Source organism: Triticum dicoccoides, chromosome 7B, assembly GCF_002162155.2.
Source record: "Triticum dicoccoides isolate Atlit2015 ecotype Zavitan chromosome 7B, WEW_v2.0, whole genome shotgun sequence".
Classification (NCBI taxonomy): domain Eukaryota; kingdom Viridiplantae; phylum Streptophyta; class Magnoliopsida; order Poales; family Poaceae; genus Triticum; species Triticum dicoccoides.
This window is the reverse complement of record NC_041393.1, coordinates 69,709,168-69,732,840: the sequence shown is the minus strand read 5'-3', so window position 1 is coordinate 69,732,840 and position 23,673 is coordinate 69,709,168. Positions and strand designations below refer to the sequence as shown.

The following is a 23,673-nucleotide window of genomic DNA, read 5'->3' as shown; positions in this document are numbered from 1 at the left end:
CGACTGGAAGATCTTTTATCATTGTAAGACCTTGACTTGGAGCTTCTTTCTTTGCTTCTACTCCTGTAGAATTTGTTGAAGTTCTTCACCATTAAGCTCAATTCTTCATTGAAGATTTGTTTCTCACTTGATGATGTAGGGGCTTCACATGAGGCTTTGTAAGCACCACTTGAATTTTTGTGAAGTTCCTCTTTATCCTTGAGCGACATCTCATGAGCAACAAGTCTTCCGATGACCTCCGTTGGCTTGAGATTTTTGTAATTGGGCATCATTTGGATAAATGTGCACACAGTATCATATTTTCCATCCAATTCTCTTAGGATTTTCTTGATGATGAATCTGTCGGTCATCTCTTCACTTCCTAAGCCCGCAATCTCATTTGTGATAAGAGCAAACCTAGAGTAAATTTCAGCGACACCTTCACCATCCTTCATTTTGAACTTGTCAACACCAGTAGAAAACAGGGCATTTGTCCCGGTTCGTAAGGGCCTTTAGTCTCGGTTCATGAACCGGGACTAATGGGTCGTTACTAATACCTCCCCCCTTTAGTCTCGGTTCAAACACGATACGGGACAGATGGTCCTTCACGTGGCCGGTGCGCCAAGCCCAGGCAGGGGAGCCTTTGGTCCCGGTTGGTGGCACCAACCGGGACCAAAATGCATCCACGCATCAGCATTCCAGTGGCTGGGGTTTTTTGTTTTTTTAAAGGAGGGGGGGTTGGGGGTTTTGGGGGGTTAATTTAGGTGTTTCATATATTGTGTTAGTTAGCTAATTAATAGAGAGAAGTGTCCTCTCTTATGTCCGTGCTTGGTCGATGCTACGTACTATATACATAAGTGATCGAGAGAACCATTGAGTACAGAAGTTCGTCATGCATACCGAGAGAAGTGATCGATCGACCTCTCCTTCTCCGAGAGATTGGTCGAACAACAAGTTTTCGTATCATGTATCCGACGCTACTGGCTACATACATGTACAATATTTATAAGATCTTTTAATTACAATCCCCTAGCATTTGAAATCAACTTCCACATGGTATTCTCCGGCTTTATTGATGATGTGGTCAAGAAAGAATCCCGCCAATTCCTCTTGAATTGCTTTCATGCGATCTGGTTCTAGGAGTTCATTCCGCATCTGCCACGTCTAATTTGAAGAAGGGGGTTAATTAATACATATATATGAATGAAACTCAATAGAAATGATGGTGTAATAAAATGAAATTGTGAATATTATTGCTTACACACTTCATATTGTCTTTTAGAGTAGCCCCGCTTGTTTTTCAAAGTCGCGTTGTGGATGAACTCGCACACGTAGTATCCACAGAAATCATTCCCTTGTTCCTGCCACAAGCACTTTACGAGAAATAGAGGTCAATCAAACTGATAATGAAGCATTATAAATGGCATTGATGAAAATATAGCTATAGAATCAACGGGAGATGCGCGCAACTAGCTAGCCAGTAGTACTTACTTTTGGGTATGTATATCGCAGCTCCTTCGGCAGTCTCAGAGCTTCTGCTGTGAACTGTTTCCAAACCCTGCAAGACAAAGAAAATAATTATTATTACTTGAGATATCAGGAAATGAACAAAAAGTTGCCGATATGGTGCGATAATGATCGATTGAACTTGTTGGGCAATTCAGTCATGTCCGCATAGGTTTCGGGATCTTTCCGTCTCGAGTCTAAGACGGTTACTAGTCCCCGCTCAAGCTTAATCTCCAGAAGAACATAGTGGTACCTGCGCACACATGCATAACTCATCAATTACATTACTATAACCTCGCTCGAGTAATAAGGGAAACCGAATATGCACACGACAGTAACACTCACTTGCCGTTGTAAGGAAAGAGTATGGTATCTTTGTTTTGATTTTTGATCAACGATCGTAGCAAGTTGTCCTCGGCCTCTTTGACGTCCGTTTTAACCAGAAATTCATCTATGATATTTGTGTTAATGAACCCAATATCATAAATTTCTTGTTTTTTGCACTCGACGATCTTCAATCTGCATAATATATTGGGGATAATTAATTATAAATACATGCAATGAAAGAGCCGAGCTATATATAGAGACTTAATGACAGAAATAGTACTTACAGACAGTAGCAAAAGACCATTAGTTTATCGAGGGCCTTTTGATTAAAGAACATGAAGAACTCATCAAATGGAACAGTCAACAGATCAGTTGCAACGAGGTCGTGCTCCTCTTTAATATTCAGATACAAAGCATTCGTCCCCCCAGACTCTCTGCAGGTTTTCATGTACCAATTATGGAATCTTCGCATCATTGTTGTCAGAGATTTGTCATCTTTGATGAGAGGCTTCCCGTACTCGTATCTGTGTTCGTCCACCTCCATGAAATGAGGAAGTTGATCGTCAGGCAGGTAATCTTCAAGATTGCCATAACCGGCCACCGTCCTCGGAGCATTAGACACATTGAGCGGGGGGCACGATTGTTGTGCTTCTTCACCGAGCTGGGCAATTTTTTTCCCCTCTGCTCGTTCTTTTAACCTTTTACCACTGACAGTACTTCCCGATCGCTGGGCTTCGAGATATGTCTGTTCAGTAATGCGCTGATAGTTGGTTCTCGGCGGAGACTTTGGTGGTTTCCTCAGGGATCGATAGTGCGCTTTGATTTCACCGGATCTACCTTCTCCTTCGGAGGTGGATGTCTCTTTGCTTTCACCCCTTCAAAGAACTGCTTCATGTGGGTCCGCACAATCGTATCGTTTTCCTCCTCGGTCCTCTCGTACGGTAACATCTCTAGAGGCTTGAGTGGTGGACCGTATATGTATTGCCTCCCGCCTCTGGTTGTGCTGCTAGACGCCGGAGCGGACGGAGCGGCTGCGGCGTCTGTCTTCTTTTGTGCTTGCTTACAAGGCGGAGGAGAAGGAGTACGACGCGCCGGAGCAGCCGGGGCGGCGGCGGGTCTCTTCCACCCTTGCTGGCGAGGCTGAGAAGGAGGAGGCTGCTGGCTGCTCGGGAGCGCTGATGCAGGCGGAGAAGAAGGCGGAGTGCCGCCACGCGCCAGAGAAGGAGGCGGAGTGCCGCCACGCGTGCCCTGATCGTTACTCGCCGGAGGAGGAGGCGGTGGAGGAGGCAGAGTGCCCTGACTCGCCGGAGGAGGAGGAGGAGGAGGCGGAGGCGTCCAGTTCGGAAGGTTGATGAGCTCCTTCCGCCATAGGCATGGAGTCTTCAGAGCAGAACCCAGCCTAGTCTCCCCTTCACCGGTAGGGTGGTCAAGCAGGAGGTCCTCAAATCCCTCCGTTATTTCATCCACCATCACCCTAGCATATCCTTTTGGAATCGGCCGGTAGTGATAAGTTGCCCCGGGTCCAGTAGGATAAACAGAGCCAACATCCACCTTGACCTTCAAATTCATCCATCGCGCCATAATGTGGAAATTTTGAGACTCCGTGATAGCATCCACGGGATAGCTGGCAGGAGCTGTCCAGACATGCTCCGGCTGAAGCAGCTCGGTGGAAGCCACGCTGCTTCTCCGCTGAGATGGCGGGGTAGCTTCGGGGGAAGCTTCGGCAGGTCGTTTGCTGCGATCTGCTGCTTCTCGTTCCTCTTCTCGTTCCTCTAGCCCCATTACCCTTTCATGCAGCGCCTGCAGTTGGCCCTGCTCCAGTTTCTTCCTCCTCTCGTGGGTTTTGTAACCCCCTGCGTCCGGAAAACCAACCTTCGACGGAATGGAGCCTGGCGTGCCTCGTGTCCGTCCAGGGTGCTCAGGATTCCCGAGGGCCATTGTGAGCTCGTCCTTCTCCCTATCTGGTACGAACGTCCCTTGCTACGCTGCATTAATATAGTGTCGAAGGTTCTTGACTGGTATTTCCAGTTGCTCGTCCGTCCAACAGCACCTCCCTGATACAGGGTCCAAGGTTCCTCCAGCCCAGAAGAACCAAGTTCGGCAATGGTCTGGCCATCTCATTGTCTCTGGTTCGATCCCTTTTTCAAGCAGATCATTCTCAGCCTTGGACCAATTAGGCCGGGCTTTGAGGTAGCCACCTGACCCCATGCGATGGTGAAGCTTCTTCTTCGCAGCATTTTGCTTGTTTGTCGCCGACATCTTCTTACTCTTTTCCGATGTCTTGTGGGCCACAAATGCGGGCGAGTGATCTTTGTTCTTCTCATATTTGCCAATGAATTCTGGTGTCTTTTTTTGTCGACAAACTTGTTCAGCTCTTTCCTCCACCTCCTGAATAGGGTTGCCATCTTCTTAAGAGCACAAGACTTGATTAATTGCTCTTTAACTGGCTTCTCCGGATCCTCCTCTGGCGGTAGGGTGAAATTTGCCTTCAGCTGAGTCCAAAGATCTTCTTTCTGCATATCATTGACATAAGACACCTCAGGGTCTTCCTCCTTAGGCTTATACCATTGCTGGCTGCTGATCGGGATCTTGTCCCTAACAAGAACCCCGCACTGAGCAGAAAATGCGTTCTTTGTCCGGATGGGTTCAATCGGTTCGCCGTCGGGCGCGATTTCACTGATCTCAAACCTTTCATCCGAGCTCAAATTTTTCTTCGGGCCTCGTCTCCTTACCGAAGTTGTGCTCGATCCGGAGGGCTAGAAATTAAAAGGAAGAAAGACAAGAGTAATTAATATGTGTAGATATACCAAAACATTGGATGCATCAATTAACTAGTCAGCACGGGCTTAACTAATATATATATATACCTGGCCGGACTCGGTTCAGTCACCGGAGCAGTCAGCACGGTCTCCTTCTTGTACCTCCATTGTGTCACCAGAGCCATCATGAACATAGCCCTCTTCTTGTACCGGCATTAATGGACCGAAGCCATCATGAACATAGCCCTCTTCTTCACCCAGTCCTTCCTGACGAACGACGTCGATGAAAAATGATGCAACGGCATTAGTTCCTTCTGCGATTGTCTCCCCCAACATCTCTTCTGTTGCTTCATCTCGGTAGTGCTCCATAGTTTCTGCAAATATTTACAACATGTCAATTATTATTCAAACATGCATGGTACAGATGGATATATATTAGTGGCAAACGTAGAACTAGCTAGCTAATCACAATAAGGAATCATGTTAATTAGTGGCCTCGACGCTGCTTCTCTAGGGTTTGGGGTGGCCTCGACACAACGCTTCAAGGGTATGGGGTGGCCTCGACGACAACGCTCTTTTAACTTGGTAAATTTGGGTGGCCTCAAGAGAGTTTGTCGGGTAGGGGCGCAGCGGGAGGGGGTAGGAGACCAACATCGTTTTTTCTCTAGGGTTTGGGTGTCCTCGAGAGTTTTGGTCGAGCGAGAGGGCCGAGGGGGGGTATATCGACGACGACAGAGGAGAAGATCAGAGAAAAAAAAGAAAAAAAAAGAGGAGAAGAAGAAAGGAATAGAGGAGAAGAAGAAAAAATAAAAAATATTCTATTTTTTCTTCTTCTCCTCTATTCCTTTCTTCTTCTCCTCTTCTTTTTCTTCTTTTTTCCTCTTCTTATTTTACTTTTTCCTCTACACTAAACTAAAATGCACTAACCTAAAACCTAATACTAACAACCTAAATAAAAAATTAATACATATATTAAAAAACATACATAAACAAAAAAATGTTATGAACATTATATTTAGGTTGTTAGTATATACACATACATAAACATACATATATACACATATACACAAAAAAATACACATATATACACATACAAACACATATATACACATATATACACATATACACACAAAAGTTGCATATATACACATATACAAAAAACATATATGCGCAGAGCAGGGGCGGCTGCGCGGCGGCCGCGCAGGTGCGCGGGACCGGAAAAAAATAAACTAATAAAAATATATACATCACAGATGAACAAAAAATAAACTAATAAACTAATAAAAACACATATACATCACATATGAACAAAAAAATAGACTAATAAAAATAAAAAAAACATATAGCAACATATGAACAAAAACATATAGCCACATACATACACATACGTTATATATATATATATATATGAAAAAAAAATTAAACTAATAAAAAAACAGAGCCGGGCAGAGGAGCATGGCGGCAGCGGTGGCGCCGGCTGGGCAGGGCAGAGGTGCAAGTGCGCGAGGCAGGGCAGGGGTGCGGGAGCAAGGCAGGTGCTCACAGGGGGGTGGCGGGGCACGGCGGGCGGTGTCGGGGCGCAGGGAGCGGCGCCGGCGTCGGGGCAGATGGCGTCGAGGGTGGCAGGGATGGCAAAGTTGAGCAGCCTGACGGCGTCGGAGGCGGCGACGATGGTGAGGTGGACCAGCCTGACAGTGTCGGAGGCGGCGGCGACGACGAGGTGGAGCAGCCTGATGGCTCGGCGGCGACGGCGATGAGGCAGATCGAGCAGCGGGCGTTGGGCGGAGAAGAAAGGGATGGATTTTGGAGAAACTGCTAAGTGCTAGTTATATATGAAGAGAATTGGTCCCGGTTCGTGAAACCAACCGGGACCAATGCCCCCTTTAGTCCTGGTTGGTGCCACCAACCGGGACCAAAGGCCTCTTTTCGCAGCCCAAAGGAGGGGAAGCGACGGCCTTTGGTCCCGGTTGGTGGCACCAACCAGGACTAATGCCTCCCCCTTTAGTCCCGGTTGGTGCCACCAACCGGGACCAAAGGACCCTGTGCTGCCCGCGTCGGGGCCAAAGTTTAGTCCCACCTCGCTAGTTGAGAGGGGCGCGCATTGGTTTATAAGCCCCACTGCCGCACCCCTCTCGAGCTCCTCTCCACCGTAGGCTTGCGGGCCTATTTGCTACTGCTTTGCCCGATGGGCCTTCTGGGCCTACTGCGGGCCTGAATCCTGGCCCATGGTAGGGTTTCTAGTCGTATTCATGCCGTGGGGGCCCAGTAGTAGGCATTTTTTTGGTTTTTTTGTTTTCTTTCTTGCTTTATTTATTTTATTTTGTTTCTACTTACAACAAAATACTTATTGTTGCTATTTTTAATTATTTTCCAATTTTTTTGTTTTGTTTTCTGCATTATTTATTTTCTTTTGTTTTTTGCTTTATTTTTTTAATTCTTTTTGCTTTTAGTTTTAGAAAAGTTATAAACTTTCTCTTAGTGCCATTAGTTTTCAAATTTGAAAACACTTTTTTTGTTTTTTTGTTTTCTTTCTTCCTTTATTTATTTTATTTTGTTTCTACTTACAACAAAATACTTATTGTTGCTATTTTTAATTATTTTCCAGTTTTTTTGTTTTGTTTTCTGCATTATTTATTTTCTTTTGTTTTTTGCTTTATTTTTTAATTCCTTTTGCTTTTAGTTTTAGAAAAATTATAAACTTTCTGTTAGTGCCATTAGTTTTCAAATTTGAAAACATTTTTTTTTGTTTTTTTGTTTTCTTTCTTTCTTTATTTATTTTATTTTGTTTCAAATGAACTATGAAAAAGTTGAAAGTTGGCATGGTATCATAAATTCACCCACATAGCATGTGCATGTACAAAACGGACAATGGTATCATACTTGTCTGTTACGAAGTTGGCATGGTATCATCATAATAGTTGTGGGAGAAAGTCTTCACTTTTTCTTCGCTTGTGTCATTTGCTTATTGCGCCGTAACCATGGATAATCTTCATCGTTTATCAGGATGCTGGGGTCAGCCTTGACTTTGAAGGGAGGAATTTCATGAAACTTTTCATAATCTTCAGACATGTCCGTCTTGCCCTCCACTCCCACGATGTCCCTTTTTCCTGAAAGAACTATGTGGCGCTTTGGCTCATCGTATGATGTATTCGCTTCCTTATATTTTCTTTTTCTCGGTTTGGTAGACATGTCCTTCACATAGATAACATGTGCCACATCATTGGCTAGGACGAACGGTTCATCAGTGTATCCAAGATTTTTTAGATCCACTGTTGTCATTCCGTACTGTGGGTCTACCTGTACCCCGCCTACTGACAGATTGACCCATTTACACTTAAACAAAAGGACCTTAAAATCATGTCCGTAGTCAAGTTCCCATATGTCCACTATGTAACCATAATATGTGTCCTTTCCCCTCTCGGCTGTTGCATCAAAGCGGACACCGATGTTTTGGTTGGTGCTCTTTTGATCTTGGTCAATCGTGTAAAATGTATTCCCATTCATCTCGTATCCTTTCCAAATCATAACAGTCGAAGATAGTCCTCTGGACAACAAGTAAAGCTCATCACAAACAGTGTTGTCACCTCTGAGACGTGCTTCCAACCAACTGCTGAAAGTCCTGATGTGTTCACATGTAATCCAGTCGTCGCACTGCTCCGGGTGTTTGGAGCGCAGACTGTTCTTGTGTTCATCGACATACAGGGTCACCAAGGTAGAGTTCTGTAGAACTGTGTAGCATGCTTGAGACCAAGAATATCCGTCCCTGCATATTATTGAGTCCCTTCCAAGCGTGCCTTTTCCAGTCAGTCTCCCCTCATACCGCGATTGAGGGAGACCTATCTTCTTAAGGCCAGGAATGAAGTCAACACAAAACCCAATGACATCCTCTGTTTGATGGCCCATGGAGATGCTTCCTTCTGGCCTAGCGCGGTTACGGACATATTTCTTTAGGACTCCCATGAACCTCTCAAAGGGGTACATATTGTGTAGAAATACGGGGCCCAGAATGACAATCTTGTCAACCAGATGAACTAGGACGTGCGTCATGATATTGAAGAAGGATGGTGGGAACACCAGCTCGAAACTAACAAGACATTGCACCACATCACTCCTTAGCCTTGGTATGATTTCTGGATCGATCACCTTCTAAGAGATTGCATTGAGGAATGCACATAGCTTCACAATGGCTAATCGGACGTTTTCCGGTAGAAGCCCCCTCAATGCAACCGGAAGCAGTTGCGTCATAATCACGTGGCAGTCATGAGACTTTAGGTTCTGAAACTTTTTCTCTGACATATTTATTATTCCTTTTATATTCGACGAGAAGCCAGTCGGGACCTTCATACTAAGCAGGAATTCAAAGAAGATTTCCTTCTCTTCTTTGGTAAGAGCATAGGTGGCAGGACCTTCATACTGCTTTGGAGGCATGCCGTCTTTTTCGTGCAAACATTGCAGGTCCTCCCATGCGTCAGCAGTATCTTTTGTCTTCCCATACACGCCCAAGAAGCCTAGCAGGTTCACGCAAAGGTTCTTTGTCACGTGCATCACGTCGATCGAAGAGCGGACCTCTAGGTCTTTCCAGTAGGGTAGGTCCCAAAATATAGATTTCTTCTTCCACATGGGTGCGTGTCCCCCAGCGTCACTCGGAACAGCTAGTCCGCCGGGACCCTTTCCAAAGATTACGTGTAAATCATTGACCATAGCAATTACGTGATCACCGGTACGCATGGCGGGCTTCTTCCGGTGATCTGTCTCGCCTTTGAAATGCTTGCCTTTCTTTCGACATTGATGGTTGGTCGGAAGAAATCGACGATGGCCCAGGTACACATTCTTCCTGTAGCTTCCCAGGTATATACTATCGGTGTCAAGTAAACAGTGCGTGCATGCGTGGTATCCCTTGTTTGTCTGTCCTGAAAGGTTACTGAGAGCGGGCCAATCGTTGATAGTCACGAACAACAACGCCTTTAGGTGAAATTCCTCCTGTTTGTGCTCATCCCACATACGTACACCGTTTCCATTCCACAGCTGTAAAAGTTCTTCAACTAATGGCCTTAGGTACACATCAATGTCGTTGCTGGGTTGCTTAGGGCCTTGGATGAGAACTGGCATCATAATGAACTTTCGCTTCATGCACATCCAAGGAGGAAGGTTATACATACATAGAGTCACGGGCCAGGTGCTGTGATTGTTGCTCTGCTCCCCGAAAGGATTAATGCCATCCGCGCTTAAAGCAAACCATACGTTCCTTGGGTCACTTGCAAACTCAGCCCAGTACTTTCTCTCGATTTTTCTCCACTGCGACCCGTCAGCGGGTGCTCTCAACTTCTCGTCTTTCCTACGGTCCTCACATTGCCATCGCATCAACTTGGCATGCTCTCCGTTTCTGAACAGACGTTTCAACCGTGGTATTATAGGAGCATACCACATCACCTTCGCAAGAACCCTCTTCCTGGGGGGCTCACCGTCAACATCAACAGGGTCATCTCGTCTGATCTTATACTGTAATGCACCGCATACCGGGCATGCGTTCAGATCCTTGTACGCACCGCGGTAGAGGATGCAGTCATTAGGGCATGCATGTATCTTCTGCACCTCCAATCCTAGAGGGCATACGACCTTCTTTGTTGTGTATGTACTGTCGGGAAATTCGTTATCCTTTGGAAGCTTCTTCTTCAATATTTTCAGTAGCTTCTCAAATCCTTTGTCAGGCACATCATTCTCTGCCTTCCACTGCAGCAATTCCAGTACGGTACCGAGCTTTGTGTTGCCATCTTCGCAATTGGGGTACAACCCTTTTTTGGGGTCCTCTAACATGCGATCGAACTTCAGCTTCTCCTTTTGACTTTCGCATTGCGTCCTTGCATCGACAATGACCCGGTGGAGATCATCATCATCGGGCACATCGTCTGGTTCCTCTTGATCTTCAGCAGCTTCGCCTGTTGTAGCATCATTGTGCACATCGTCTGGTTCCTCTTGATCTTCAGTAGCATCACCGTATTCAGGGGGCACATAGTTTTCATCGTACTTTTCTTCTTCGCCGTCTTCCATCATAACCCCTATTTCTCCGTGCCTCGTCCAAACATTATAGTGTGGCATGAAACCCTTGTAAAGCAGGTGGGTGTGAAGGATTTTCCGGTCAGAGTAAGACTTCGTATTCCCACATATAGGGCATGGACAACACATAAAACCATTCTGCTTGTTTGCCTCAGCCACTTCGAGAAAATCATGCACGCCCTTAATGTACTCGGAGGTGTGTCTTGAACCGTACATCCATTGTCGGTTCATCTGCGTGCATTATATATAATTAAGTGTGTCAAAAATCATTACAGAACATCATGAATAGATAATTAAGTGACCAAATTAATAGAAGTTCATCATCACATTAAAACCAAAGTACATATATAGTTCTCATCTAACAACATAAAGCTCTGCAGAGCATCTAAATTAATTAAACCATACATTGAAACTATGTAAAACATTTCAATGCGAAAACAAATGCGATCATAATCGCAACCAATGTAACAACTGATCCAACGGCATAATGATACCAAGCCTCGGTATGAATGGCATATTTCTAATCTTTCTAATCTTCAAGCGCATTGCATCCATCTTGATCTTGTGATCATCGATGACATCCGCAACATGCAACTCCAATATCATCTTCTCCTCCTCAATTTTTCTAATTTTTTCCTTCAAGAAATTGTTTTCTTCTTCAACTAAATTTAACCTCTCGACAATAGGGTTGGTTGGAATTTCCGGTTCAACAACCTCCTAGATAAATAAAATCTATGTCATGTTGGTCGGCATAATTGTCCTAAACAATAGATGAACCAATAGTTATGAAAAGATAATATATACCACATCCGAATCATAGATAGGACGAGGGCCGACGGGGGCGGATACCAAAACCATCGCACGATATAAGATGCAATAATAAAAGTAAGAAAATTATACAAGTATCTATATAAACATACAAGTAAGAATTTTTTTTCCTTTCAGAAAGAAGATAAGAATAAGAGGCTCACCACGGTGGTGCCAGCGACGAGATCGGTGCGGGCAATCGACAGCGGTGAAGACGGGGACGGGACGTGACGGACCGCTAAACCTAGACAAATATTGAGGAAAATGGAGCTTGGAGGTCGAGCTTGGAGAGGAGAAAGCTTAAGTAGTGTGGCTCGGGCATTCCATCGAACACCTCGTGTGCATAGGAGGTGAGCTAGAGCACCACAAAGCTCTCTCCTCGCCGGCCACGAAAAACAGAGCAGTGGGAGTGCTCTGCTCGCGGGCGAGGGGTATATATAGGCAATTAATTGGTCCCGGTTCGTGGCAAGAATCGGGATTAAAGGGCAGCCTTTGGTCCCGGTTCATGCCAACAACCGGGACCAATGGTGGTGGGCCAGGAGCGAGGCACATTGGTCCTGGTTCGTCCCACCAACCGGGACCAAAAGGTCCAGACGAACCGAGACCAATGGCCCACGTGGCCCGGCTGGCCCCCGGGGCTCACGAACCGGGTCCAATGCCCCCATTGGTCCCGGTTCTGGATTGAACCGGGACTAATGGGCTGACCTGGCCTGGACCATTGCCCCCTTTTCTACTAGTGCAAGCTGACTTTGGAGCACATCCAACTTGGATTCCTTGACGGAGTCGGTACCTTCATGCATATCAATCAAAGTATCCCAAATTTCCTTTGCATTCTCAAGACGGGTGATTTTCTTGAATTCTTCAGGGCACAATCCATTGAAGAGGATATCACAAGCTCGAGTGTTATATTGCAGCATCTTCAATTCATCCGCACTAGCTTCACGGTTTGGTTCCCTCCCATCAATGAATTCACCTTGCAAGCCAATACACACAATAGCCCAAACGGCGGGGTTATGTCCAAGAATATGCATTTTCATCTTATGTTTCCAACTAGCAAAATTAGTACCATCAAAGTAAGGACCTCTACGGTGATAATTTCCCTCACTAGACGCCATACTCTCCTACATTGTGAAACCAAGGCTATGACCACCAAAAGCTATGGAAATCAAAGCAAATGGAGACCAAGGTTATTATACCACTTGTAGGACCTTGAAGTATGTCTAGAGGGGGGTGATAAGACTACTTGACCAATTAAAAACTTAACCTTTTCCCAATTTTAGTCTTTGGCAGATTTTAGCTATCTTAGCACAAGTCAAGCAATCTTCACACAATTCAAGCAAGCATGCAAAGAGTATATGAGCAGCAAAAATTAAAGCATGCAACTTGCAAGAATGTAAAGGGAAGGGTTTGGAGATTTCAAACGCAATTTGGAGACACAGTGATTTTTGAGCCGTGGTTCCGATAGGTGGTGCTATCGTACATCCACGTTGATGGAGACTTCAACCCACGAAGGGTAACGGTTGCGCGAGTCCATGGAGGGCTCCACCCAGGAAGGGTCCACGAAGAAGCAACCTTGTCTATCCCACCATGGCCGTCGCCCATGAAGGACTTGCCTCACTAGCGGTAGATCTTCACGAAGTAGGCGATCTCCTTGCCCTTACAAACTCCTTGGTTCAACTCCACAATCTTGTCGGAGGCTCCCAAGTGACACCTAGCCAACCTAGGAGACACCACTCTCCAAGAAGTAACAAATGTTGTGTTGATGATGAACTCCTTGCTCTTGTGCTTCAAATGATAGTCTCCCCAACACTCAACTCTCTCTCTCATAGGATTTGGATCTGATGGAAAGAAGATTTGAGTGGAAAGCAACTTGGGGAAGGCTAGAGATCAAGATTCGTATGGTAGGAATGGAATATCTTGGCCTCAACACATGAGTAGGTAGTTCTCTCTCAGAATTGGTAAGTTGGAAGTGTAGGTTTCTTCTGATGGCTCTCTCCACGAATGAAGAGGAGGTGGAGGGGTATATATAGCCTCCACACAAAATCTAACCGTTACACACAATTTACCAATCTCGGTGGGACCGACTCAGCAAACTCGGTCGGACCGATTCAGTAAACCTAGTGACCCTTAGTGATTTCGGTGGGACCGACATGCAACTCGGTAGGACCGATATGGTTAGGGTTAGGGCATAACTTAATCTCGGTGAGACCGATTACACAAACTCGGTGAGACCGATTTTGGTAATTAGCTAACCAGAGAGTTGGTCATGTAAACTCGGTGGGACCGATTCTCTCTTTTCGGTGAGACCGAAATGTTACCAAAGGGAAACAGAGAGTTTACATTGCAATCTCGGTGGGACCGATCGCTCACTTCGGTTAGACCGAAACGTTACGAAGGGAAACAGAGAGATTACAATCCCATCTCGGTGAGACCGAGATCCCTATCGGTGAGACCGATTTGCCTAGGGTTTGTGGCAGTCATCTAAACTGGGTGGCACCGGATAGAAAGAATCGGTGGGGCCGAGTTTGACTTTAGGTTTAGGTCATATGTGGATATGAGAAAGTAGTTGAGGGTTTTTGGAGCATATCACTAAGCACTTGAAGCAGAGACTCATCAAGCAACACCTCATCCCTCCTTGATGGTATTGGCTTTTCCTATAGACTCAATGTGATCTTGGATCACTAAAATATAAAATGTAGAGTCTTGAGCTTTTGAGCTTGAGCCAATCCTTTTCTCCTTAATATTTTGAGGGATCCACTTTCATCATCCATGCCATGCCAGTCATTGAGCTTTCCTCAAATATTTGTCTTGGAATAGTATTAGCTCAATGAGCTATATGTTGTTATGAATTACCAAAACCACCTAGGGATAGTTGCACTTTTAACTCCAAACAATATGGTTTGAGTGAAACGAGACACACTAGCCACTAAGTTATGTCTAAAAAGTTTAACGGCCTCCTCACCATGTTGGTTTCAAGTAGGTGGAGCTCATGTGTCATCGATCGTGTCTTTAGATCTGCTTTGTAAGAGGGCCTCCTCAGCACATTCATCGTTCGACTGTGTACTTTGATGTATCTATAACAAGTCACACATGGAGAGATCTAATCATAAACTCACAATTCATCGGATCCCAACAAATAAACCGCAAAAAAGAGTTGCATCAAATAGATCTCCAAGAATATCAAGGAGAACATTGTATTGAAGATCAAAAAGAGAGAAGAAGCCATCTAGCTACTAACTACGGACCCGTAGGTCCGTGGTAAACTACTCACGCATCATCAGAGGAGCACCAATGAGGATGATGAACCCCTCTGTGATCATTACTCCCTCTGACAGAGTGCCAGGAAAAGGCCTCTAGATTGGATCTCGTGGTTCTGGAACTTGCGGTGGCTGAAAAAGTATTTCGTCGAGTCCCCTAGGGTTTCTTGAATATTTGAGTATTTATAGAGCCCGGGGTCGATGGAGAAGCTTCCCTTGGGCTCCACTACTCACCAGGGCGCGCCTGGGTCTCCTGGCGCGCCCTGGTGCCTAGTGGGCCCCACAGGCCTCCCCTCGTGTGGTCTCATGGCTCCCTGGTTTTCTTAAGTCTGGGAAAAAAATCTCCAAAAAGTTTCATGGCATTTGGACTTCATTTGGTATTGATATTTTGTAAAGTAAAACGCAATCAGAAAACAACAACTAGCACTAGGCACTATGTCAATAGGTTAGTCCCAGAAAATAATATAAAGTTGCTAGAAAATGTATATAAAACATTCAGGATTGATAATATAACAACATGGAACAATCAACAATTATAGATACATTTGAGACGTATCATGGTCTGCCAACTAAAACTCCTCAAATGACACTAATATAACTACAAGGATCATCTATACTTGAAAAGAACATATATGAGTATATGAGTAAGAACAGTCAGGTAGAGTAACTTAATAAAATAATTTTTCACTCCTATGGCTTTTCCTAGTCCATTTTCTAGGGTCACGACCTATACTCAACATGGACTTTGATACCATCTGTAACGACTGAACCTGATAAGATTTGAGTCTATGTGATTCACTGTGCTAGTCCCTGGATCAATAGCTAACAGTCACAATACAAAATGAAATACCAAGAATAATCCACATGTCATAAGTATTACATCGCAGATCCAGATATAGTTTATTACATACTTCTTAGCTCGAAGGCTAGTTTAAAATAAAACACAATGGAAAGCATAAAAGATAACTATGGAGTCCCAACAGCACCACTGGCAAAGCTGAGCATAGACATCGTAACCCTATGCGCATCACTTACTCGTCATATAAAAGTCCTGCAACTTGAAACGTTGCAGCCACAAAGGGTCAATACTTTGAATGTATTGGCAAGTCACACCGAAAATTGTTATAACATACCTACCATATCTATATGCAAGGATATGACAAAAGGAAAGGCTTATGGTTTTGTTTTGCAGAAAGCTGTTTTTATCTTACTTCTACCTACTAGACAAGTATTTAATATTTACTACACTCTAGTTGATCTATTGTTAAACTAGACCGCCTCCAATTTAACCCACCTATGAGTGCCTCTGAGGATCATAGGTACAATTAAGCCCACTTCACACTGGTGGAAAAAGTGCTAGCCATAACTTATGTTGGTGGCACGCCATTTCCCAGCACCGCCAGCACTATCTGGCATACGCATATTTGGTACGCCATTGATACGGCCGCACCACAGGCGTACTATTATTCTTCCACGCCATAGATATTTTCTGAATTCTTTTCCTGTGGGCTCCCATTTTCTATGGCGTGGCCCATTAGGCCCACGCCAGCACTATCTATGTAGGTGGTAATGCAATTTTATGTCAAACGTTGCCCTACATTTTTTAAACATTCCTGGCTCGCACTTTCTGCATAAGATTGTTCATCTATATCATATTTCTCATTGTTATCATTGGCATGTACCTGTACAAATTCAAAAGGACATGTAAGTGTAAATTCCTACTTTGTATTCGATGTTTTTTGGTCAACGTTCACGACACTTACATTACCACTATACGATTCATACTACTCATATAGTTGTCTCCAGGAGGTTCTTTTGCATTCCGTCACGAGGATCCATTCTCGCTACCGGAATCATCACTGGCATATCCGGTTTGTTGCTCCATCAGTACACCTTCAAACAAGGTGTCAGATCAATGCCAACATCCGACAACATCATTGCGGATATAGTTAGTTCATCAAAAATTGCATGGCTATGTGTCATGCATAAGTAAATGTGTAAAATATTCAACGTAGAAACAAATGTACACGAATAATTCTTAAGATGTACATCGAATTATTTAGGTAAGGAGCGAATATTTTTTTCATAGAAATTTCAACGAAAAAAAGAAAAAAAAAACTATTGTCTGTCGTCGACGGGTCCTCGCCTGGGTTCGACGCCGATGCACTAGTGCCTCGCAGGTCGTCGAGGGCGCGTGGGAGGAGAGAAACATCGATGCATGAGAGTTTGGCATTTCACCAGGAACACGACACGTCGGTGACTACAGACGCCGCTGTGCTGGTGTCGGTGATGGAGGTGCGAGGGGCGTCGGCGCGTTGGTGAGGGTCGACGTCGTGACAACGGTGGACCACGTGTTCGAGCGGCGACCACAGCGAGACTTGATTTCCCCGACCGCCGAACTCACGATGGCGATTGACACAGGAAAGTCTGGAAAGATTCCAGAATGTTCTAGAGGGTGCCATGGGATGCTTCCTTTGCTAGGACCCAATGGGAGAAGTCGCATGGGCCCAATAGTGGGCACCCCCTGTCTTGGAGGCCAGCCACCTTGGCTGCTATGGTTTTCGGGTCCCCCGTCCTTTAGGGCGACCGACCAAGGGAGGAGGGAGCCACTCCTCCAAGGCGGTCACCCTCACCCCTCCCTTCGCCTAAATCTATGAGTGGGCAGCACCTCCAACCGGATCTCTTGCTTTAAAGCTGCCCCCATCTCTCACGGAATTGTTCCACCACCGTTAGACTACTTCACCTCCACCTCTAGTTTTTAGGTAGACTCTCGTTCTGTACGGCGAAGGCCTGATGGAGTGGTGTTCTCATACGAATGGATACCGACATAGGGATCCTCTCTTTGATCCTAAATCAGGAGGGGGGAATTCTCGTAGTTGCGATGTTTAATCCTAACTGCGGAAATCGACATCAAAGCTCTTCTCCAACTTCATGTCCCCGTTGCATTCTAGTGGGTAAATATCAGATCTAAAGTTCCTTGCACCTTCCTAGTGATCCTAAGATCTTATTCGTAGATTGGATTTTTTTTCTATCACATTTCCTAACATGCCCATCATTACGACTATATCACATTAAGCTTGTGGTCGTATCAAGGTCGTTACAATTTTTCTCCTTCCCCATGAGTGACTCCAACACCTAGGGTTTTCTCATCTCCTGTCGGCGCCGCCGGGCCACGAAGGCGTGGTGGATTCCATCCTTGCAAGACAGAGTGCTCCTGCTTCGTCTTAGGTCTTTATTTTAGTTTGTTAAGGTTTTGTGTCTTGTTAGGAAGACAAGGTGATGCCGGATCCCTGAAGATGGAATAATGTTCTCCCCACCTAGCCCTTGTCCATATGGCGTGTCTTGCATCGTCGGAGGGCATGCGGAGGTCTGTCTTCGAAGGATACTGCAGGATGCAGTCGGTGTGTGCCTTCGGTGCATCTGTGTGGATCCTGTCCCCGTTCGTCAGCGTTCATGTCCTACAAGTTGGATCATTCCGATCTATGTTTCTCTTCAAAGACAACGGTTGTAGCTCTCGTGCGGGCCTAAGCACGATAATTTCCTGACTGCCTACTACAACAAGCTTTGCCTGACTCCGATGGAGGAGAGGGATGGCACCAACGGGCATTCAGCTCACGCCGTTGATTATAGTCATCGCTAAGGTGGTTTAGGAACTTGATGTAATTCTTATTACTCCTGTTGTTCTTTATACAACAAGTTGTTTGATGAATAGATCAAATTTTTTTCAAAAAAAAACACTCAATTAAGGCTACATTATTGGGTCAATAAAAGACATACTTTATCAAGAAACAAATATGTTTAGATATGGGAAATGATTGGGATCAACCGATGGATAACGACGCGTGTGTTCGCCGCATCAGTGGCCGTTAGATCTGATCTTTTTTTAACCAGATGGCTACCAGCAACGTATTACCTAGACAAGTTTTTGCAACTAAGTTGTGTTGCAATCTTCCCCACCGCAACAATTGGTGTGTTGTGGGATTTAGATCCCACTGAGAGCAGTCGCCACTTGTGCTCCTCCCGAGCTCCCCGTCAGGATGACGCCTCGTCGTGCTGCTTCGACCGCCGCCACCGCCGCCGGCAGCACGCCGGAGAGGTCGCCGGCGTGGGCCCCGCCTGTCTCCACCATGAACGTCGGTCGTCGCGGTGCGCTTGAACTCAAGTTGCATCTGCCGTTCCAGGGGAGCACTAGCATCCGTGTCCACCACGGGGAGATGCGTCCACCATCGCCCCGCCGCCCCGAGGGAGCACCGGCCTTTCTTCCGGCCGATGTGGTCGCTGCTTGTTGCTCGCTGTCCACTATATCGATTTTCTACAACAAGGTCTCTGTTGCAAAAGAAAATTGTATCAATACCTTTTTTGCACAAAAATTAAATTCGAATGAGACCTCTATTGCAAAGAAATAAAATTGCAACAAGGCCTCTGTTGCAAAAATAGTGTGCAACTTGACCTATGTGTGAACCAAAAAACGCAACATAGTTTGTGCTGCACAAAATTTCTAGAACACGACATGTGTTGCAATGATAGAAGGTGATCCTCGGCCGCTCAATCCACCAGATCCGACAGATTGCGAGGCGGCGGATCTTCTGCAAAGATACTTCATCGAAGTACAATTATGTTTAGATATTGTGTCGGTAACGTCATTGGTTAAGTCATCCTGGTCATTAAGTCAAGTTCCTAACCATCTATAAATGTCCATCTACTCCACCCCTGTAAAACACTAGTACTGACGTCCAGAAGAGACATAATATAACCAGGCCCGACGCTGGCATGTCGCAATCAAAACCGCCTCGCGTACGTGTGTTTTGTTTGCTTGTGCGTTTCCAGCCGAAACAAATCGATCCCTACCTTCGCGGGCGTTGCTTCGCATCCTGCCGGTAGAAGAGTGCGAAGTTCCATCCACCAAAACGCATTATTGCCCGGTGGAATTACGATATACTATGACGTGGACACATAGGCAACTTAACAAGTACTCCTGCAGCCGCTGTAATAGATACACCCAAGTCGGAGTTCAACTGTATGGAGCTGCTAACGGTGCGCTTCTTCGCAGCTGCTGCTCCTGCATGTCGTCTCTTCTCACTGATCGTTCTTCTCATCGCCGTTGGATCGTCAGCGGCGCCGGCGTCGGTGACGCTTGGCGTGGTGCTAGACCTGACGAGCGATGTGGGAAGGAAGAGCCTCACTTGCATTTCCATGGCCCTCGACGACTTCTACGTGAAATACCCGAGCTACGCCACGCGTGCGGAGCTGAGCGTGAGGGATTCGCGTGGAGACCTCTTCACGGCGGCAAAGACTAGTATGTGCCGCACGATTCCTCTGGTCAGTGATGTACGTTGCGTTAGATTTTAAATTTGATCGGATCTTCTTGTTTTCCTCGTGTGAATGTTGCTGCAGCCGAGGAGCTCATGGACAAGAATGGCCAGGTGCAAGCCGAAGCCATCATCTCGCCTCAGACATCACCGGAGGCCGAGATATTCGCCGGCATCGCCGAACGCAACAGCATCCCTATACTTTTTTCCTCCGCCACATCGCCGGCATCGAGCTCGTCGCAATCACGTTTGTTCGTGCGCACCGCACCCAACATCAGCTCCCTGGCGCCGCCGATTGCCGCCATCTTCGAGGCATTCGGGTGGCGCGCAGCCACCCTGCTCCACGAGGACTCGCCGTATGGCATCGGCTTCCTGTCGGCGCTGGTCCACGCCTTCCAAGGTTCATGCAGCTTAACCGATAGCGTGGCTGTGCCAGTAGATGCGACAGACAGCCGCCTTGACAAGGCGCTCTATTCGATCATGATTGTGCCGACACGGGTGTGCATCGTGCACATGCGTCCAGCTCTTGCCGCGCGCCTCTTCCGTCGGGCCACTGCCGCCATGATTACGGGGCGGTATGTCTGGATTACCACCGCTGGCGTGGGCAACGCGGCGGACAACCTTCCTGCCCACGGTGACATCGATGATGTGCAGGGGCTTGTCAGCCTGCTGCCTTATGTACAAGCAACGGATCAAGTCAGGAACTTCTCAAGACGGTTTAAGGTGAGGTTTCGGCAGGAGAACCCAGGTCTCGAGCATGACGACCTGAATGTGCCCGTGTCGCTGATGTGGTTGTATGACACAGCATGGGCAGCCGCAGCAGCAGCTGAGGTCTCCTTCCTAACGCCACCGCTAACATTGCTCGATGCTCTGCTCATCACCAAGTTTGACGGCCTGACTGGAAGGTTCAGGCTGGTCGACGGACAGAGGCAGGTATCGGCGTACGAGATCGTGAATATCATAGGCCAAGGCTCCAGGACGGTCGGTTTCTGGACGCCGGAGTCGGGAATCTCGACGAGCTTGTACCCCAATAGTGCACGGAAAGAGCTCAAGCAGATCCTCTGGCCAAGCGAGATGTCGGGCATCCCGGTGGGGTGGAGCTTGTCTCCCAACGGACGGGTGCTCCGTGTCGCCGTCCCCGTGAAGTCCGGATTCCCCCAATTGGCGGGGACTTCCAGCGATCCAACCAGGGGCGGCAGGGACACAGTGTCAGGCTACTGCATAGACGTGTTCGACGCGGCCATGAAAAGACTCAACTATCCAGTTCATTACATCTACTCCATGTGCCAGTTAACGCTAGCATGACGTCATATGAAACGCTTGTGGACCTGGTGCATGACAAGGTAAGTACCGATGAACCTGCTACCATGCTAAATTATCTCTCTCAATACGTAGAATTATAAATGTAAAAATATAGTGTAAAATGTACATAAAATACAATTTTTGACCTATATTTTTTTGTTATACCAAATTTTATGCAGTAAATCAATATGAGTGTAACTATTTGTATTTCAAATGTAACTTATTTATGAAATGATCGTAAGATTACCTTGGGTGAAGAATAACTTATTCTGCACCCTGGGTAATTTTTATATATACTCCTATATTTACAAGTAGCAATTTTAATTAAACTAAAATTGCAATGATCTCAACTAGCAAATTGGGCCGCATGCACTTTTCAATGATGTATTATTTGCACTGTGTTTTCAAAAAAATGTATTGTGCTTTTAGTACATAATACTACCTCTGTACCAAAATGTAAGACATTTTTTATTTAATATGTTGATATAGAGGAAGTATATAATATACTTAATAAATAATTGATTGAGACTTAAGATATTCACTTGCGTGGCGAGATCAACCGGTTGAGCACTGAAGTCGTGGTATATATAATTATATGTGCAGAAAGTGGACGCGGTGGCAGGAGACATGACGATCACCCGGAGCAGGATGACGCGGGTTTCCTTCACGATGCCATTCGCGGAGACGGGTTGCTCAATGATGATGGCCGAGGTCGGCAGCAACAACAACAACATGTGGATCTTCGTGAAGCCGCTAACGCCAGAGCTCTGGTTCACCAGCCTTGCCTTCTTCTTATTCACTGGATTCGTTGTGTGGGAGATTGAGCATAGGATCAACCCTCGATTCCGCGGCACACCCTGGAAGCAATTCGGCACCCTCGTCTACTTTTCGTTCTCAACCATGGTTTTCGCCCATAGTAAATATTCCGTCCATCCTTTTTTTTTTCCATAACTACATGCAAATCTACACAAGCGTTATGCATAATATATGTATGATGACTAAAGCTACTAGTTGACACACACATTGTAGAGGAGAAGCTGGAGAGCAACCTGTCGAAGCTGGTGGTGATCATGTGGGTCTTTGTCGTGCTCATCCTCACGACAAGCTACACGGCAAACCTGACATCGATGTTAACCGTCCGGCAGCTCCAACCGGTGATGAATAGCTGGACCGAGAGGGACTACCTGGGTGTTCGGGAGGGTTCCACCGCTGAGCACATCCTCGCGGAGATGGGTGTCCCCGGGGCAAACTTCAGGAGGCTGACCACCATGGATCAATATGCCGATGCACTCAAGAAGGGATCAGACAACGGAGGCGTCAAGGCGATCTTCGACGAGGTGCCTTACCTGAAGCTCTACTTGTCGCACTACTGCGAAGGCTACTCCATCTCCAGTCCGGTTTACAAGAGCGGCGGTTTTGGCTTTGTAAGTACGCTACAATTCCATCCCAACATTTTTCTAGACTCCAAGCTCCGGTTATCCGGGTCCAGCTCCAACTGATGTTACTTGGAAGAAGGATTGATGAGTTTGCCTTGCTTTTCAGGTGTTCTCAATAGGATCTCCGCTGGTGGCAGACGTGTCGCGTGCCATCCTTGAGCTAACGGAGGAGAATGAGCTTGCGCGCATCGAGGAAAAGTGGCTCGGCGACCTCGGGGCGTGCGTGCGAAGGAGCAAGGGCACCGACGCTAGGATTGGACTGTGGAGATTCGGTGGGCTGTTCCTCACCACCGCTATCGTGTCGTGCCTCATGCTCGGGATCCATCTCGTCATGTCTGTCTCACCTGAGAGTGCGCGCACAGATCCCACGGCCAACACAGAGCCTGCGGCGGGGGTGCTACCGTGGCTGCGCACGATGCTCTGGCGCCTCCACGCCTTTGCAGGGCGGCGAGGAGAGCTTGGGAACAACGGCAGCGGTGCCGTGGAACTAAGTCATCATGGTATGGCCGCCGGAGCAAGGACTGAACAGCAAGGACACACGGGAGGCTCTGACCCTACTTCCATACATGCCTCGGATTCTGCTTCTGCTGCCCCAGTTCCGGACGAAATCTTAGCACGCGTTGGGTCCCGTTCGCGAAGGCAGTCGGTCCACGAAACTGCGGCAGCCTTGGAGTCCATGTAATTCAGCATATACACACTTACACAGGTGATGATGTGAATCGCAACAATTATCTGCAGCTAGTTTTGTATCATAGGCAGCTAGTTTTGTAAGTTGTCACCGCTATTGCTTAGCAGAGTGTGACTGACGCCGTATACAAAATATGTGGCTCTACAGCTCAGTCGGCCGCTTAGCAAGCGGCATGATCGCACCTTCATCGACATGACCATCGTCGCGGCCGCTTCACTCGCTCCGCCGTCATCTCCACCTTCTCCTGAC

The 23,673-nt window shown here is 46.5% G+C and overlaps 1 protein-coding gene across 1 annotated transcript; it reads left to right on the top strand.

The window, feature by feature from the left end:
• The first annotated feature begins 19,740 nt into the window (after positions 1-19,740).
• LOC119340381 (glutamate receptor 2.8-like) lies at positions 19,741-22,014 on the top strand. The gene is made up of 3 exons (XM_037612294.1): positions 19,741-19,985; positions 20,084-21,341; positions 21,904-22,014. The coding sequence occupies exons 1-2, from the start codon at positions 19,883-19,885 to the stop codon at positions 21,301-21,303; spliced, it is 1,323 nt and encodes a 440-aa protein (XP_037468191.1). The 5' UTR covers positions 19,741-19,882; the 3' UTR covers positions 21,304-21,341; positions 21,904-22,014.
• Positions 22,015-23,673: the final 1,659 nt, after the last annotated feature.

Excerpts from the sequence above, each read along its gene's own strand:
- LOC119340381 (XM_037612294.1), top strand. The coding sequence starts at position 19,883 with ATGGCCCTCGACGACTTCTACGTGAAATACCCGAGCTACGCCACGCGT. Across the intron at positions 19,986-20,083 it reads CTTCACGGCGGCAAAGACTA|CCGAGGAGCTCATGGACAAG; the intron begins GTATGTGCCGCA and ends ATGTTGCTGCAG.